The 16,825-nt window shown below is 42.7% G+C and overlaps 1 protein-coding gene across 1 annotated transcript in view; it reads left to right on the top strand.

The window, feature by feature from the left end:
• The window catches only part of ANKFN1 (ankyrin repeat and fibronectin type III domain containing 1), a 1,012,473-nt gene that overhangs the window by 818,809 nt on the left and 176,839 nt on the right, over positions 1–16,825 (top strand). Inside the window, exon 14 of the mRNA XM_069202026.1 lies at positions 8,413–8,581. Within this exon, the coding sequence (XP_069058127.1) occupies positions 8,413–8,581 (169 nt within the window). The remainder of the gene's footprint in view (positions 1–8,412; positions 8,582–16,825) is intronic.

The following is a 16,825-nucleotide window of genomic DNA, read 5'->3' as shown; positions in this document are numbered from 1 at the left end:
CCTGAGGTGGGCGAATTGGCTACAGTGAAGGGTGATTTCTACGCCCTTGGACATATTCCCAAAGTAATTGGTGCCATTGATGGGACCCATGTGGCTTTGGTTCCCCCAAGAGACAGGGAGCAGGTGTACAGGAACAGAAAAAATTACCATTCAATGAACATCCAGGTGGTGTGTTTGGCTGACCAGTACATCTCGCATGTAAATGCCAAATTCCCAGGGTCAGTGCATGACGCCTACATCCTCAGGAATAGCAGCATCCCTTACGTGATGGAACAGCTACAGAGACACCGTGTATGGCTAGTGGGGGACTCTGGGTACCCCAACCTGTCGTGGCTACTGACCCCAGTAAGGAATCCCCGGACCAGGGCAGAGGAACGGTACAATGAGGCCCATGGGCGTACTAGGAGGGTGATCGAACGCATCTTTGGTCTCCTAAAGGCCAGGTTTAGGTGCCTGCATATGACAGGTGGATCCCTAATGTACTCACCTAAGAAGGTGTGTCACATCATCGTGGCCTGCTGCATGCTTCACAACCTGGCTTTGCGCCGCCAGGTGCCTTTCCTGCAGGAAGATGGTCGAGACGGTGGTGTTGTGGCAGCGGTAGAACCTGAGGAGAGTGACGAGGAGGAAGACGACGGGGCTGAAACAGACAACAGGGACAGAATCATTGAACAGTACTTCCAATAGGACACAGGTAACATTTCAAAGATAATTTAGTAACTGTTAACTACTCTCCTGCATCTCTGCTGCCTGTCTATTTGCCCCAGTGTATGATGACTGAGTTTTGGCTTTTCCCTCCCTATTTCAGATCTGGGGTCCCCACTACGAGTCCTGTGCTTCGTTTCCCCATGGACTACAGCTTTGTGGCAGCTGTTTGATGACTTCACCATGTACAAGGACATATTTGCACTGTCATGTCAATTACAATATATTGAAATCACAGCCAGACTCCAGATAGTTTTGTGCAAAATTGGTGTTTATTTAAGTGCTCAAAATGGGATGGGTGGTTTCAAGTGGGTGGGGGCTATGGTGAAGGAATGTCCATGGCAGAGTCCAGAGTAACAGTCACACAGGTGCATTGTCCAGAGGCCTGTGGAGAGATGGAGCATGGGCAGTTCAAGGATGGACAGGGTGACAATGTGGGACAGTGGGATGACATCAGGTGGTATCCATTGCTGGCGGGGGTCTTGACATCCTACTCTGTCTTCTTGCGAGATCTCAGGGCCCTCTTGCGGGGTGGTTCTTCTCCTGCAGGAGGTGGGGGTCTGGTGGGCTGCTGCTGTGCGGGGGCCTCCTGTCCACTAGCGCCGGCGGAGGTGGTTGGCTGTTCTTGGTCCAGGCTAGTGGCAGGGGCCCTTGGGTGTTGTTGAGTGTCCGCCCTGGTGTTGACGAGGTCCTGCAGCAGCCCTACCATGGTAACCAGGGTGGTGTTGATGGCTCTGATGTCCTCCCTGTACCCCCGATAGTGTTCCTCCTGCAGTACCTGGATCTCCTGGAACCGGGCCAGTACCGTCGCCATCGTCTCCTGGGAGCGGTTGTATGCTCCCATGATGGTGGTGAGGACCTCGTGGAGAGTGGGTTCCCTGGGCCCGTCCCCCCCCTGTCGCACAGCTGCCCTCCGAGTTGCCCTGTTTCCCTGGGCCTCTGCCCCCTGGCCGGTGTGCCCACTACCACTGCCCCCAGGTCCCTGTTGTTGTTGGGGTGGTGGGTTATCCTGGGTGCCCTGTAGTGGTAGACACACCGCAGATTGACGCGCCCTGGAGACAGAGGCATGGGCCCGCTGGGTGGGAGCTGTGCTGGTGTTCCCAGAGGGGTTTGGGGCTGTAGTGGCCTGGGCCTGTGTGAGGGGAACCGACTGTCCAGAGGTCCCCGATGGTCCGGGCTGGTCATCGGTGTCCAGGTCGACAGAGCTGCTGTCATCGCTGACGGCCTCTTGGGTGGGGGGTGTGGAGAATTCTGGCCCCTCCGCCGCGGTGTGTTGACGGTCGGGTCCTGCAGGGGTATAGAGGTATGGTTATAGTTTCAATGTGTGGCATATGGGTGTATCTATGGGTTCTCGTGTCCCCAAGTGCTGGCATTCGTGTGTGGGGGCTTTGGTGAGGGTGGCTTGTGGGGGTGATGTGTATATGCATTGGGCATGCTTTGGTGATGGGTGTCCATGCTTAGTGGACGCATGCAGGCCTAGGTTTTGGGATGTGTGGGTTGTGATGGTGAGACATTGGCGGGGAATAGGTGTGCTGGGGGTGGGGGTGAGGATGGTGGTGGGGGTGAGGGTGGGGGTGAGGATGGGGGTGGGGGTGAGGGTGGGGTTCGAGGATGGGGGTGAGGGTTGGGGTATGATTTGGCATGCAGGTGGGGGGGAAGCAGTGGTGAAGCTTCAACTTACCAGTATCCATTCCTCCGCCGACTCCTGCGAGGCCGTCAGGATGCAGGATGTTCAAGACTTCCTCCTCCCATGATGTGAATTGTGGGGGTTGAGGTGGGGGTCCTCCGCCAGTCTTCTGCACGGCGATGTTGTGCCTGGATACCATGGAACGCACCTTCCCCCGTAGGTCGTTCCATCGCTTCCTGATGTCTTCCCGATTTCTGGGGTGCTGTCCCACTGCGTTGACCCTGTCGACAATCCTCTGCCATAGCTCCGTCCTCCGGGCAATGCTGGTGTATTGTATCTGTGTGCCGAACAGCTGGGGCTCTACCCGAACGATTTCCTCCACCATGACCCTGAGTTCTTCGTCTGTGAAGCGGGGTTGTCTTTGGGGTGCCATGGGGTGGTGTGTATGATGTGTGGGGTGGAGTATGTGTAGTTAAGTGTGTTGAGTGTGGTGGTGTGTGTTGTTTTGTGTGTGGATAGTGTGTGGGTGATGGTGTTGAGTGGCTGTGGCTGTTAGTTTGTGGATGCTGGTGTCTCGCTCTGGCCTTCTTTCAGAATTTTTTTGCGTAGGGGTTTGTGGGTGATGTGGGTGGGTGTTTTATATTGTATTGTGTGTGTGGGAGTGGTGTGTGTATGTGTATCAGGTGTGTGGGATTCAAATCGTCCAATGTGGCTGAGTTTTGTTCGTTTGTGTGTATTCTGACCGCGGCGGTGTGTCCCGCCAATGGAATACCGCGTTTGAATGACCGCCGCGTGGATTCGTGGGTCGTAATGGCATGGGCGTATTTCTGTTGGCGTGGCGGTGGAGGTTTGGTCACCTCCACCTTTCCGCCGCCCGCTGGTCTGGCGGTCGGTTGTGGCTGTCGGATTTTCGGAGGTTTGGCTGCTGCAGGTCAGAATGACCGTGGCGGGTTACCGCGACCGCGGCGGGATTATGGAGGATTTCTGACCGGCGGTAGGCGCCTTTTACCGCCGAGGTCAGAATGACCACCTCTGTCTCCTAAGTTAAGCCTTGTCGCTCCTTGCCAAGCTACCAAGGGTTGAGCTGGGTTTAATTTACTGAGACCTAACTGGACCTAAGTGGAGGTTAGTGGCCTATTGCTAAGTGTACGTACCTACCTACCCTTACCAATAACCCATTTTCCAACAAGTCCTTTCTATATCTATATGTGACCACTTTTGAAGAGTATGCCATCTATAAGGAGGGCAATCCTTATGGCAGTAACATCACAAAATGGCTCGAGTATTTAGATGGCATCTTCTTTATTTGGCATGGTCCAATAAGTGACTTACTACAGTTTCACAAATGGATTTTTAATCAAAACACAAACTTAAAATGTATCCTGGAGTATGATACCCATTCCATTAATTATTTAGATTAAAATAATTTAATTGATGAGGGTGAGCTGTATGTGGGCCTGCATACTAAACCCACTGTCAGAAATATCCTTTTGAGATATAATAGCCATCATCCCAGCAATTTAAGGGACAATTTACAGTTTGGGCAATTCTTAAGGATTAAACATAATTGCACCAAGAAGACGACTATTTTTTGGAAGCCAAGACTCTAATGTCCAAATTGATGAAAAGAGGCTATCCATTTAGACTGGATAAAAGATCCCTGAAGCGTGCCTTGTATTACAATCGACAAATCATTCTCCAGGTCAAAGAGAAAGCTCTTCACTCAAGTATGGCTTGTGTTACAACTTTCGGTTCAGAGTCAAATGGAATTAAAAAGATTATTTTAAACAAATGGCATTTATTACCTTCTCTTGATATTCCACTTTAGAAACCATTATTTGCCTTCAAAAGGGGAAAAATAATTTAGAGACAGTCTAGTGAGGGCCTACATTGAACCAGAACCACACACACTGAGTAATATCTGGGGGCTAACACCAAGGGTTGGACATTACCCGTGTGGGAAATGTAGTGCATGTGCTTCCACTAAAATTATAAAAACATGCTGTCTAAAAAAGAGAACTTGGCAGCTGAAACATTTTTCTAATTGTGGTTCTAAAAATGTTATTTATTGTATTCAATGCCCTTGTTCTTTGTTTTACATTGGTAAAGCAACTCAGGTGGTCAGAAAACAGATTTTTCAACATCAATCACGAATATGGTGTAATGTTGTGAATGCTCCTATGTTTGAACATTACATTTTTATGAAACATGCCCACAACGATATGCACTAGTTTGTACTTGATGTTATAAAACCCTCAAAAAGATGTGAAAATGTAGACTGCCTGTTGACCATTAAAGAGAATCAATGGATTTGTCTTGCAGATACAGTTAAAAAGGGTCTGAATCATCAGGTGGAATGGCAAACACTGGCAATGTCATAGATAGACTATCTTGAATGGAACAGTTAATGTGATGTATTCCACATAGAGGATTATGGATCTTAACAGCCTTTCATGCTTCTGTGCCTGCAATTGCAGACACTCAATCGATATCTAGCAGTTCTACTGGAGAGGGTATGATCCATTTCAGAGTTTCCTATTGTGTCCTTTCCTTTCTTATGGTTGGTATGAGGGATGTAAGTCCCTTTATCTGTACTTTCATTTCTGACATTTAGTTGTATTGGTTGTTGTGGTGGCTGGCTAATAATGCCCCGAGAATAAGTGGTTGGGTCAATCTTTTCTTTCTGTTCTATGAATAAGCTAGACTCTGGGGCTACCTACAGCAGGGTTGTGAAAGTAGATTTAGTATCGGAGAGTATTTAGATGGGCCATTATTACATTTAAAGATGGCCACCACAGTTATTGCATTGGTCATGTGACTACCTGAATGCTCTGTAACAGGGAGACAGACAGCGTGTATATCTTACTAGCATGGACTGAGCTGATGGCCCAGATGGATATTTTATTTATTAACTTACTGAGGTCCACAACAGTATACTTACCGTAATTACAACAGTCTCCAAACTCCAGGTAATAGTTAGGCATTTTTACCAGTTTAAGATGGCCATCGTAGTCATTGGAAGGGTCACATGACCTTTAATCTCTTATTTAAACTCACCGGGAAGGCCAGCAATGTTTGATTCTGACTCTGATTCTGACTCACATGTGTTGAGCGGATGTGGATGGAGACAGATGCTAGCAGTCCCATATTTCGAATGTATAAGGACACTGCAAGGGAGGCAGCGTTTTTCTAGAGTTTATGTTGTATGACGGTTAAGCAATTTTAATATTTTAATCTTTGTGGATTTTTTTACTTGGGTTTGTAGGTTGAAGTCCCTTTGTTGCTAAAGGGCATATGTTTGCGACCTGTTGTAAGTAGCAGAATATAGCTATTTTGGTTGGGAGTTTGACACAGTTTAGTTTATGGTGCACGTTTGCTAAGTTTTGAAAGTATTTTTTGAACTTTCCTTGAAATATAGGTGGTGGCTTATACTAGTATCCACACCTGTGTTTATAGTGTTTTCTTGGGTTCAACAGATGGTACACATGGTGTGATTTAATAGATTGCATGCACTGTTTTATAATTAATTTTCCTTGTGTGTAGGTATTATTTAACAACACTGAGTCCTGATGATGGTCTGACAGACCTCTGACTGCCACCACAGGCCCAAACGCCAACATTACCTTCTCTTTTTACAAGCTGAATTGAAAGTCAATGATATTGCTTGAACTGGGACTGAAAACCAGGTAATTTTTTTACAGGACTGTGTCATGAGGAGGGTTATAACCCCTTCCTGGATCTTCTGTTGGGATTCAGTCTTGTGATATAGGGGGCCATATACAGTGTTGTTGTTTATGGGATGGATTTGTTGTACATTTTTTTGAACTTTTGGAATCCTATTGAATAATATATTGGATGTTAACAGTACGGAGTTGTCTTGTTCATTAATTGAAGACTGGATCATATGTACACATACTATATGTAAACAATTCCTCTAGGAGCATTTTTAAGTGAGACATTGGGGGTCATCATGACCCTGGCAGTCTTTTGACTGCCCGGGTTAATTTGGCGGTAGTACCGCCAACAGGCTGGCGGTACATACTGCCACATTATGAGTGTGGAGGGTTGGCTGCAGTCAACCCGCCACTTCTGCATGGCGGTATGAGCCGCCGGGCCAGAGATATCAATCTCCGACCCTGCTGGTAGCATTATGAGCCTGCCTATCACCATGGTTTCCATGGCATTAGCAACACCATGAAAACCATGGTGGTAGTCCCTAAAGGACAGGGAATTCCTTCGTTCAGTGGTTCAGGCTGTAGTCGTGCCTAAAAGTCCTATGGGAATTAACATGGAAAGCATAACTTATCTGATCCCCCACTTTCTCTGCCCCGGCTTGATGGATCACCCCGAAACTTCCCGTGTGCAGCAAGAATCACCAGCATATTTTTCTGGTAAACTTTTGTGAGGATTCGTCAAACAGTGCTAAAGATATAGGCAGGTCAAAAAACACTTTCCCATGAAAACATGGTTGTAACCGGTCAGTATGTAACATATATATATATATTTATATATATATATATATATATATATATATATATATATATATATATATATATATATATCTTTTATTTGATTTTCTCCAAAAAATGCAAGGATTTTAAACAGGCCAATACGTTTTGGCTGTAGCCTTCAACAGGGTCATAGATTCGTGATGTATAGAGTGCCCATTTAAATGGACAAGCCTGTCCCCACTACGGTGCTGATAAAAAACTACTGGTCTGCTAAGTGGTTATCTTACATTGCGTCCCACCTTCTCCGCCATCCCTTGGCCACTGAATATATTGAGTTATATACCAATCCTAGTGGGGTGCACTATTAACACAAAACGATCAACAAAGGCTAAACAATCAAGTGGCACACTTTTTCTTTTCCTCACATCAGCTAATAAAGTATCAAAAGTTCATTTAGAAAGATGATTTTCCACTTTCTACTTTGAAATGCATGACATTAATTATTCTAATGCCATAGTACCCGACAATATTATTATTGAAGTTATTAGAGAAACAAAAAAAGCTCTTCCTTTTTCCCAATGTGATGAGCTGCTCGGTTCATCTCCTTGATTGCACCAGGGGATCTTTGTTGCTGGAACGAGTGAAATGATGTGCACATGAGTGTCACCGTCGCTGTTGATCTTGGAGGCAGGTTTTTCAGATAGGAGTACATCATGTCCTCTGTTACAAAGTTTTGGCAGTTTTTTTGGCAGTTACATGGTTGGGCTAATGGCTTTCCGTTGTCACAAGAGGAACCTGGCCTGTGTGTTGGGCAGTGGGGATGGAGAGAAAGTGTATTGGCTACTGCCCTGCCTAAGATCACGTCTTTGATTGTGGTTGTCAAAAGACTGCTTGGCATGTATGTGCTTTGGATTCAGGGAGTGACTCAGTTATGTTTTTATATATATGGAATATGCTATTGAAGCTAAATAAATTATCTACATATAATGTTACCATTCAGTGTTAATTTTTAATATGTTATTTGTTTAAAAAAAAAAAATGTATGTATTTATTTGTGTTATCTACATTTAGGTAGAGCATTCAGAGTCAATTTCTAATATATGCTATTTGTTCCAACAATAACCTTGTATTTATTTATTTATTATTCCAAACTGTAGAAATTGTCAAAATGGCAAAAAAATAAATCAATAAGTTTCTTCTCCGTAAAAGAAAAGTGTACAGAAAAATAAAGCACTAACCAAACTCCCTAGTGCCTAAACAAGTCTGAAACTAAATAACAAATCTGGCATTCATTGCAAAGCCAGTGTGGGCTGTGGTTTTTTGAATATCTATTAAGCCTTTGTATCCTTTAAGAGTGTAATTAATAGAATTATTATACAGCAGCCTAGTGACATGATTCACACTTTAGTTCGTGTTGTCATATGTCTGGCAGCAGCAAGGCCGTCTTAATTAGTTCTTAAAAATCTTTCTATTTCGACTTTTTAAATTCGGGTTTTAAGTGCATTGTCATCTAAATAGAAACAGGCACTAACAGTGATATATTTTAACGTTCTAACATTTTGTGAGATGCTTTATTTTCGGTAAATTGCTTATTGTAACTATCCCCTTTCTCCGTGTGTCCCTCTGCAGGCTAGGCACTTCCGTCTGTACACACAGGAGGTGTTGGAACTGGGTCACAATGTTTCCTTTCTTCTGCTGCTCCCCGCCTCAGACGACGTCTGCACTGCCCCGGGACAGAATAACCCCTACACCCCACACTCAGGATTTCTTAATCTCCCTCTTCAGATGTTTGAGCTCGGTATAGTAGCTTGCTTCAACTAGAAATACTAACAATCTGTTTGTGAAAAATAACACAAGTGTATCTGTAACGCATGTCAAGCTAGTGAGCATATATAACACAAGATGGCGCAATCAACAATATTGCATGTTACTGTATGTAAGCGAGAGAAGAGGTTTTGCTACTGGGCTATTTGCTGTATACAACGTTAAAACTATAATAATCATGACAGTGTCTGCATGTTCAAAACTTCACAATACGTTTTGAATGTCAATTTCACGATAATTTGAAATATAGCATATTTTCTAAATGTATCTATTGCCATATTTCTTTATATGAAATGTTTGCAAAAAAAAATAGTAATTTCCTGTGAAAGGTCTTTCTACTCTTGTTAAATTCTGCGTTTTGAAAATGTGGAGCTTTAAATTAATCGTTTTTTCTCCACAGCATGATTTCCCAGCAGAAATCACTTTACTCTCCATTTGTTGAACAGGTTTCCCAAAATAATATGCTTCTGCTGTCCTTTTTAGCGTTTGTATACACTGCAGACAAGGAAAGTAGAAAAGAGTCATGCATTCCATGAAATGACTAACACATATGTTAATTCCTAGTACAAAATGGTAAAAAGTACAACATGGTTCAGCTTTTAAAAGGATGAATATTCACTAGAATCGGACTATTTCATAGGAGGTGCTTTACCATAGGAAGCTACTGAAGGCGATTGTAAACGATCTTGTTACGTGTTTCATTACCAAATGAATATAACTCAGATATAAGATGCAAAACCTCTTCATGAAAGAATGGGCCCCAAACGTGTGGTGTTCACAATATAAACATTTATTCTTTTCAAGCGTCTCACACAATATGGTCCACACCCATAGTAAGATTTTAAAATCCGCACGCTAATATACTGCGTGCCCTTTATTAGGTCTTGCCTATAGAAAGCTTGATCATCACACAGCTTTTGAGATACACATATATCAATACAGATATAAAAGTCGCTTTGGCACAGCCCCTTTGAGCCTTTAGCTACTTTGGTACAGCTGTCTTTCAGCATAGGCTGACAGGGTTGTCCATCCTTGTTGATTTCAACCCATCGCATTTTGCAGATATGTAAAAAAGTAGTACACACACACAAAACACACACGTGCTCACATTAGTCCCTTACCTTTTACATTTCTTGTAACTAAAATTATATTTAATTATATATTTTGCATCTGAAGCGCAGACCTTTGGGTGTGGCTCTCTTGATGACTTGCTATTTCTCTTTTGCTGCTCAGGCTGCAGCTCCCTCTTAGAAAAAAACATCAGTGCTCCTCTTTATTTCAGATCACAGAGAATCACACTACTGCGTGTGCCCAGAGGCTCTTGTCCCGGTGCTTGACAGGTCATAATGCTGGCCATGTTACCTGGTCATAGATGGAATTTCAGTGTTCATTAGAAGTTCAGAGCACTGGGTGCCGATCTTTTGTTCCACTTGACAGCTGTTGTGATGTTTGTATGGCTGTTCCTGCACACAAAGAACATTAGTGCTCTGATGTAGTTCAGAGCTCTGGTCATGGTGTGGGAGCAAAATCTGTACAGCAATATTCAAGACTCCCCAAAATTCAGGAACCCAAAGTTTTACCTCAGACAGGTCCCCTTTGGAAATAATTGCACAAAAGGCATCTCCCTGACATCAATTTAGCAGAGTAGCAAAAACAAAGTAACCGGGAACTCTCAATAACTGAGATCTTGATCAGGAAAAAGTCAGTGGGTTTTATTTAAAAAACAAATGTTACAGAATAAATCCCATAAAGGCTCAGTTTCATAGTTATATAGAATTCTCAAAAGTCCGAAAGTCCAAAATGAGCAGCAAAATCAGAAAAGGGTGATGCAGCATCTGTATTAAAAACAAGAAAGTCTTCAACGATCTGTCTCACCCCCAAATTCAAGGGGGTTTTGTACACAATTGTTGCATAACAAATTGGGTACAATACAAATTCATCATGGTAAGATCATAAGTAACACCTCTTTAGCAAAACAGAAAAGTCATGGCGGATTAACATTTTTATGGGAATGTTTTTTATGCAGGCTCATCAAATGGTGGCAATTTAATAGAGAAACTAAAAATGATCTTCCTTTAATCCCATTGTGATGAGCTACATGAATCATCTCATTGATTGCACCAGGGGATCTTTGTGGCTGGAATGACTGAAATGATGTGCACATCATTGAGTGGCACTGTCACTGTTGATCTTAGAGCGTATGTAGCCTTGTATCAGGTACTTAAAATAGAAGTACATCAGGTACTCTGTTACAAAGTGTCTGCTGTTTTTTGGCAGATATGTGGGTGGGATAATGGGTTTTCATTGTCTCAAAGTAATGTGGCCTGTGTATTGGGCACTGGGGATGGAGAATAGTTGTACTCGCTACAAACCTGCCAAAGTCTTGCCTTTTACCTTAGCATATAAGCACTACCCCATTCTAGGAAAGCACCCGACATCTTTCTTGCTACTGTCATCCGGATATGTTTGACTAAAATATGAAGCATTACGACAATATCACCTCACACAAATGAATAAGATCCTTCTAAGCAGCAGACCTTATGTGGAAAGACCTTGGAAGTTGCAACATATCAGGAACACTAGAAAATTAATTGAAAGCTTTGTATTCATGACAGTAGGAATGAACCATTACAATAGCTGTTTTCTCTCTGCAAAGCTCATGAGGAAAGAAGATGTGAATGGGGACAAGATGAGAAACGGTAAATACAGGAAAGAATGAAAAAAGCACCCATAATGTTAAAGAAGGCATTGTCACAAAAATGTGGCATAACTATGTCATATTAATAAACACATTTACAGACATTGCAATAAAATAGTTTCAGCTGTAATCATATTGACTCATCATTTCCATATTGGATCCAACATAAAAATGATGTCTATTCATTAATTTTTATTGCAAAAAAATATTGGTTTAAGAAAATGAGTCCACAATGGCTTTCCAGGCTTGCTCCCTCCACCCCCTTTTGATACTCACACTGCTGCTTTGTCACAGACAAACAGCGGTAAAACAAGCACTGAGGTAATTGGCTTTTCTATATGCACATGTCATAATTAAAAATTGCTTTCTGTTGTCTTTTGCAACAGAGTGCAAGATCAGAGTGCATGTATGCTGAGAACAGGTCCAGTAAGACTTGCTTAAAACATACCATACTTTTCGTGTAGTCATGCCTATCTATAATTTGTTGTTTTTCCTTCATTGTTCCACAACACCTCTTCTGATCTCTATATTGTATAGCTAGCTTCATACCTCAATGTATTATTTCTGGCTAGTTCCTAGACTAAATCAATCTTCTTGAGTCTCAGCCTCCAACTAACAAGACAGCTAAATTTATTTATTGCGCTTTGTTTTGGCGTCTCTCTTGCTCTCTCTCTCAGTGACTTTGCTGTTTGTACGTATATCTATCTCCTTCTCGGTCAGCCTGTCTGTGTCTGTTAGCCAGTTATCTATCTATCTATTTATCTATCTATCTATCTATCTATCTATCTATCTATCTATCTATCTATCTATCTATCTATCTATCTATCTATCTATCTATCTATATTTGGCAATCTTTCTCTTTATCTCCGCCTACCTACGTAAATGTCCATACTTCTATACTTTCTATATAAGTGTCTGTAGATTTGCCTGTCTGTTGTAAGTCATTCTGTCCATCAGCATGTGTTTCTCCTGCCCACTCTACCTGTTGCCTGACGTTCTCTCTGTTGGTTGGTCTAGCCCCCTCTATCTCCCACACACACATATAAACACACAATCTATCATCTATCCAGTGCACATTATTATAACTCAAATATGTAGGATGAGTTTTGACTGCCACCCAATATGCCTGCATATTATTAAAAAAAACACGGCAGAACTGATATGCCACATTGCAAACCATTTTGGTATCCGTGCATTTTATTATACATTTCATTCGGTATGCGGAAACACATACATAACACGTTTGCATGCAAGTTTACAAACACACAACTAATGCCCACACAGTGTGACTTCCTTGATGTCCTCCCACAAGAGAAAATTCTCAGATCCATCATTAGTGATGAGGCCCTCAATACATTTAATCCAGCTACACCTTTGTGGGTGCTGAAAGTGCACCTTTCGATCACACATATGACAAAGGCAGCAATGCAGGATTTAATAGTCAGCTTGACTGTCCCAGGACAGCACTGATAACAGGGGGCAATCAGGTTCTATCTCTTAAGCCATGGTGTGGCTGCCGAGAGGGGGCTTCACAGAATAGGCCATTGTCGCTCCACCTCTCCCTAATCTCCAAAGGAATACTTATGACTCCTCACTGCATTGGGAGACCGTTCTTTCCTTGGTGGAACTTAAAACAGCTGATTATTATTTATTATTTTTTAACGTTTACCTGATCCAGGAACACCAAAATCCATCACTGTAATACAATATGTGGAATGGTCAGATCATTTTTTAAGAGAGACCTGTACAGGTGGAAATGTGTATCCTGTGGTTTAGCCAGCCAGCAGTACCTGGGTGTGTGTATTCACTAGGCATATTGTGAGTCTCATTTTTTTCTCAATAAACATTTGTGAGGCGATTTCTAAAGCTCTTTCTTGAGCCAGTATCATGCTTACTTTATTATGGACAACTGAGTCTCTGCTTTGCTGAAATCTTTACAGATGGCAATTAATATGTGTTGAACTTTTTTGCTTATGCAGGGCCATCCCCAATCTTTTTGCCTCCTGCCTCCTATTTTTTTCTGACCTGTTGCTGTTGGCTTTTGAACTCTGAGCGCTTTACCACTGCTAATCAGTGCTAAAGTGCATATGCTCTCTGTGTAAATTGTATGGTTGATTGGTTTATCCATGATTGGCATATTTGATTTACTTGTAAGTCCCTAGTAAGGTGCACTAGAGGTGCCAGGGCCTGTAAATCAAATGCTACTAGTGGGCCTGCAGCACTGGTTGTGCCACCCACATAAGTAGCTCTGTAATCATGTCTCAGACCTGCCACTGCAATGTCTGTGTGTGCAGTTTTAACTGTAAATTCAACTTGGCAAGTGTACCCATTTGCCAGGCCTAAACCTTCCCTTTTCTTGCATGTAAGGCACCCCTAAGGTAGGCCATATGTAGCCCCAAGGGCAGGGTGCAGTGTATGGTTAAGGTAGGACATATAGCAATGTGTTTTAAATGTCCTGGCAGTGAGATATTGCTAAATTTGTTTTTCACTGTTGCAAGGCCTGTCCCTTTCATAGGTTAACATGGGGGCTACCTTTAAATCTGATTAAAGTGTAGATTCCCTTTGGGAGCAGATGGACATGTGCAGTTTGGGGTCTCTGAGCTCACAATTTAAAAATACATCTTTTAGTAAAGATGATTTTAAGATTGTGCGTTTGAAAATGCCACTTTTAGAAAGTGAGCATTTTCTTGCTTATACCATTTCTGTGACTCTGCCTGTTTGTGGACTCCCTGTCTAGGTCAATTTGACAGGTGGGCTGGTTGCACCTCACACTAGACATGACACAAAAGGAGCTGGGGTGTAGTCTGCATTTCCTGATGAGCAATCTGTAATAGGAGGGAGGGGGGGAGTGGTCACTTATACCTGAATGGGCTGTTCCTGTCCTCACACAATGCAGTCTCCAACCCCCAGGTGAGTGTCTGGGGCCTGGGCTGGCCAAGGCAGGATTCCACATTCAACTGAGACTTTACTTTGAAGTAGGCCTACTTCAAAGGAGAAATTGGGTATAAGAAGGGCACCCAAAACCACAGACATTAGAACACTTCTGGAAACAAGAGGAACCTCTGCCTGGGGAATAGATGAAGAGCTGAGGAAGAAGAGCAGCCCTGCCTGTGACTGTGCTTTGTGGAGCTAACCTGCAGTTGCAGCTTCTGCCAGAGCAAGAGGGCAAAGACTGGACTTTGTGTGCCTTCCATATTGTGAAGAAATCTCCAAGGGCTTGATTTAGAGCTTGCCTCCTGTTGTTTGAAGTCTCAGTGACATACATCAAAGACTTCTCTCTGCCAGCACCTGGAGTCTCTGGAGAGACTCCTGCTCTGACAAGTGGTGCCCTATCCAGTCCCTGGGCCCTCAAAAGAAAAGCTGGTGAAAATTCAAGGAAATCGACTTTGGACGACTCTGGACCGATGCCGCTGCTGAATTCGGTGATGCCGCCTGCAACCGACTCCGTGATCTGTGCTGGAACGCTTCGACCTTTGCAGGCCCAACGCCGCTGCAGCCCCGCTGAAGTCCGTGATTCCATAGAAGCCGCCGCACAACGTCGTGACCGATACCTCTCGATTTGCGCGGATTCAACATTTCGCACAGACGCCCGCATTCCCTGACTTTGTGCATTGACTTGTTTTCACTCTTTACCACAGGTACTGTACTTGGGGGTCTACGCGACTCTGTGTCTGGCGCCGCTGGTGTCGGCTTGTTGGGAACAAGTCTGTCACAACGCCGTTTTAACATCTCATCGAAGCATTTTGTGTTTCTAAGCGCTATTTTTGAGTGTAATCTTTAAAAATTCATAACGTAACGTGTGTATGTCGGCTTTTTGACGTTTTGGTCTTGTTTTGTTTAGATAAATATTCCCTATTTTTCTAAACTGGTGTTGTGTCATTATGTAGTGTTTTCATTAAGTTACTTTGTGTGTTGGTACAAATACTTTACACCTAGCACTCTGAAGTTAAGCCTACTGCTCTGCCAAGCTACCAAGGGGGTAAGCAGGGGTTAGCTGTGGGTGATTCTCTTTTACCCTGACTAGAGTGAGGGTCCTTGCTTGAACAGGGGTAACCTGACTGTCAACCAAAGACCCAATTTCTAACAATATGTACATGATCTGTTTACATAGTCCATTGCATCTATTGTTGCACATGATTTTACGATAAATACGATTCTCAGTTTAAACGTTAACCTGAAGCATTTAAAAACCCAACCTCAGCTGTCAACAAATCTCATAGCGCAAGATGTACAATGTATTTAGTCTGGTCGCAACAGTCCAATTTGAGGAATCGGGCCATTTGCATTCGTAAAAATTATTTCTGGTACATCCCAAGGCCAAATTGCAACCAAATCACAATTTGTGTTTTGCGATTTAGTATCTGGAAGGGGCTTGTTGAGGGATCTCTTTCAAATCACATTGGTTTTGTTTCTTTCACCTTTTTACCTATCAGCGCTTAGAATGTTTATTTTGTATATTTGTTTTGTAGAAACAGCACTGCATTCACCTAGTTATGAACCCCAGGTGTACCTAGAGTGTACACCCTAAAGCATTTGGGTGGCTCAATATTTGGAATAATTCTAAGGCCCACTTTTGTAGAATAGAAATGGCTGACTGCCTGGCCTTGTAAAATGATTTGAACACCCTGTGGTTTAAGTTCATCAAGCTCAGCTTTACTAAGCTGGGCTTTCCATGTTTATTTAATAGAGGCAGACTTGGCATGGTTTCACCCAGTAGAAATAAAGATCTTTTTTTACAAATTCATTACTCAGGCTCGCATGGTGAACAGATACACTGGGTTGGAAATGTTCCCAGACAACCCTTTCACAGCCTGCACTGTTTCTATTGACTATTTCAAATAAGAGTCAAAACTTTTTGCTGACCATGTTTCACCTTCAAACTAGCCACGTCTTTGTAGTTTTCCCAGTACAAGGCACTTGTTTTTCATCACTCCCTCCCTGCCCTGTGATGGCTTCACACACCAATGCACAAAGCACTTTATTTTATTGGATATTCTTTATACCTCACAGAGAAGGCAGTTTTTCCCTCAAGTGTTACAAGCATTATGAACCAAATCACATGAGTTGGCTCTGACTTATCCATACCACCTGGGAAGCCGTGAAGTTATTCATGCAGTGCTAAATTATATTTTAAGTGCATGATAAATCCGCAACAGATACTACATTTTATCTCTTGACCATTAGTAATGGAAATGAAGTGATTTTAAATTTTGCAATTTTTAATCTTTTTATTGTGTATTGTACTGTATCTGTTTTCTTGATGTATCTTTTGTGGTTTGATTGAGTCAAATAAGGTATTTGATTGATTGGTTGATTGATTGGGTGTCCTTTTCTAACAGACAATTTTCGTTTTTTTTCAGACATGCATTGGTATTCCTTACTAAACATTGTATTATTCTATAAAAACAAATTAAAACAATTAAATACTCAAGGTCATAGTCAATATTCCACTGCGCATATCATTAAGACATAAGGGGAAAAGTTTACAATAACTTTGCGTTACCTATACACCCAAGGACG

The sequence above is a fragment of the Pleurodeles waltl genome, chromosome 7 (genome assembly GCF_031143425.1).
Source record: "Pleurodeles waltl isolate 20211129_DDA chromosome 7, aPleWal1.hap1.20221129, whole genome shotgun sequence".
NCBI lineage: Eukaryota > Metazoa > Chordata > Amphibia > Caudata > Salamandridae > Pleurodeles > Pleurodeles waltl.
The sequence above is the reverse complement of the archived record's forward strand: the minus strand, read 5'-3'. Positions and strand labels throughout refer to the sequence as shown.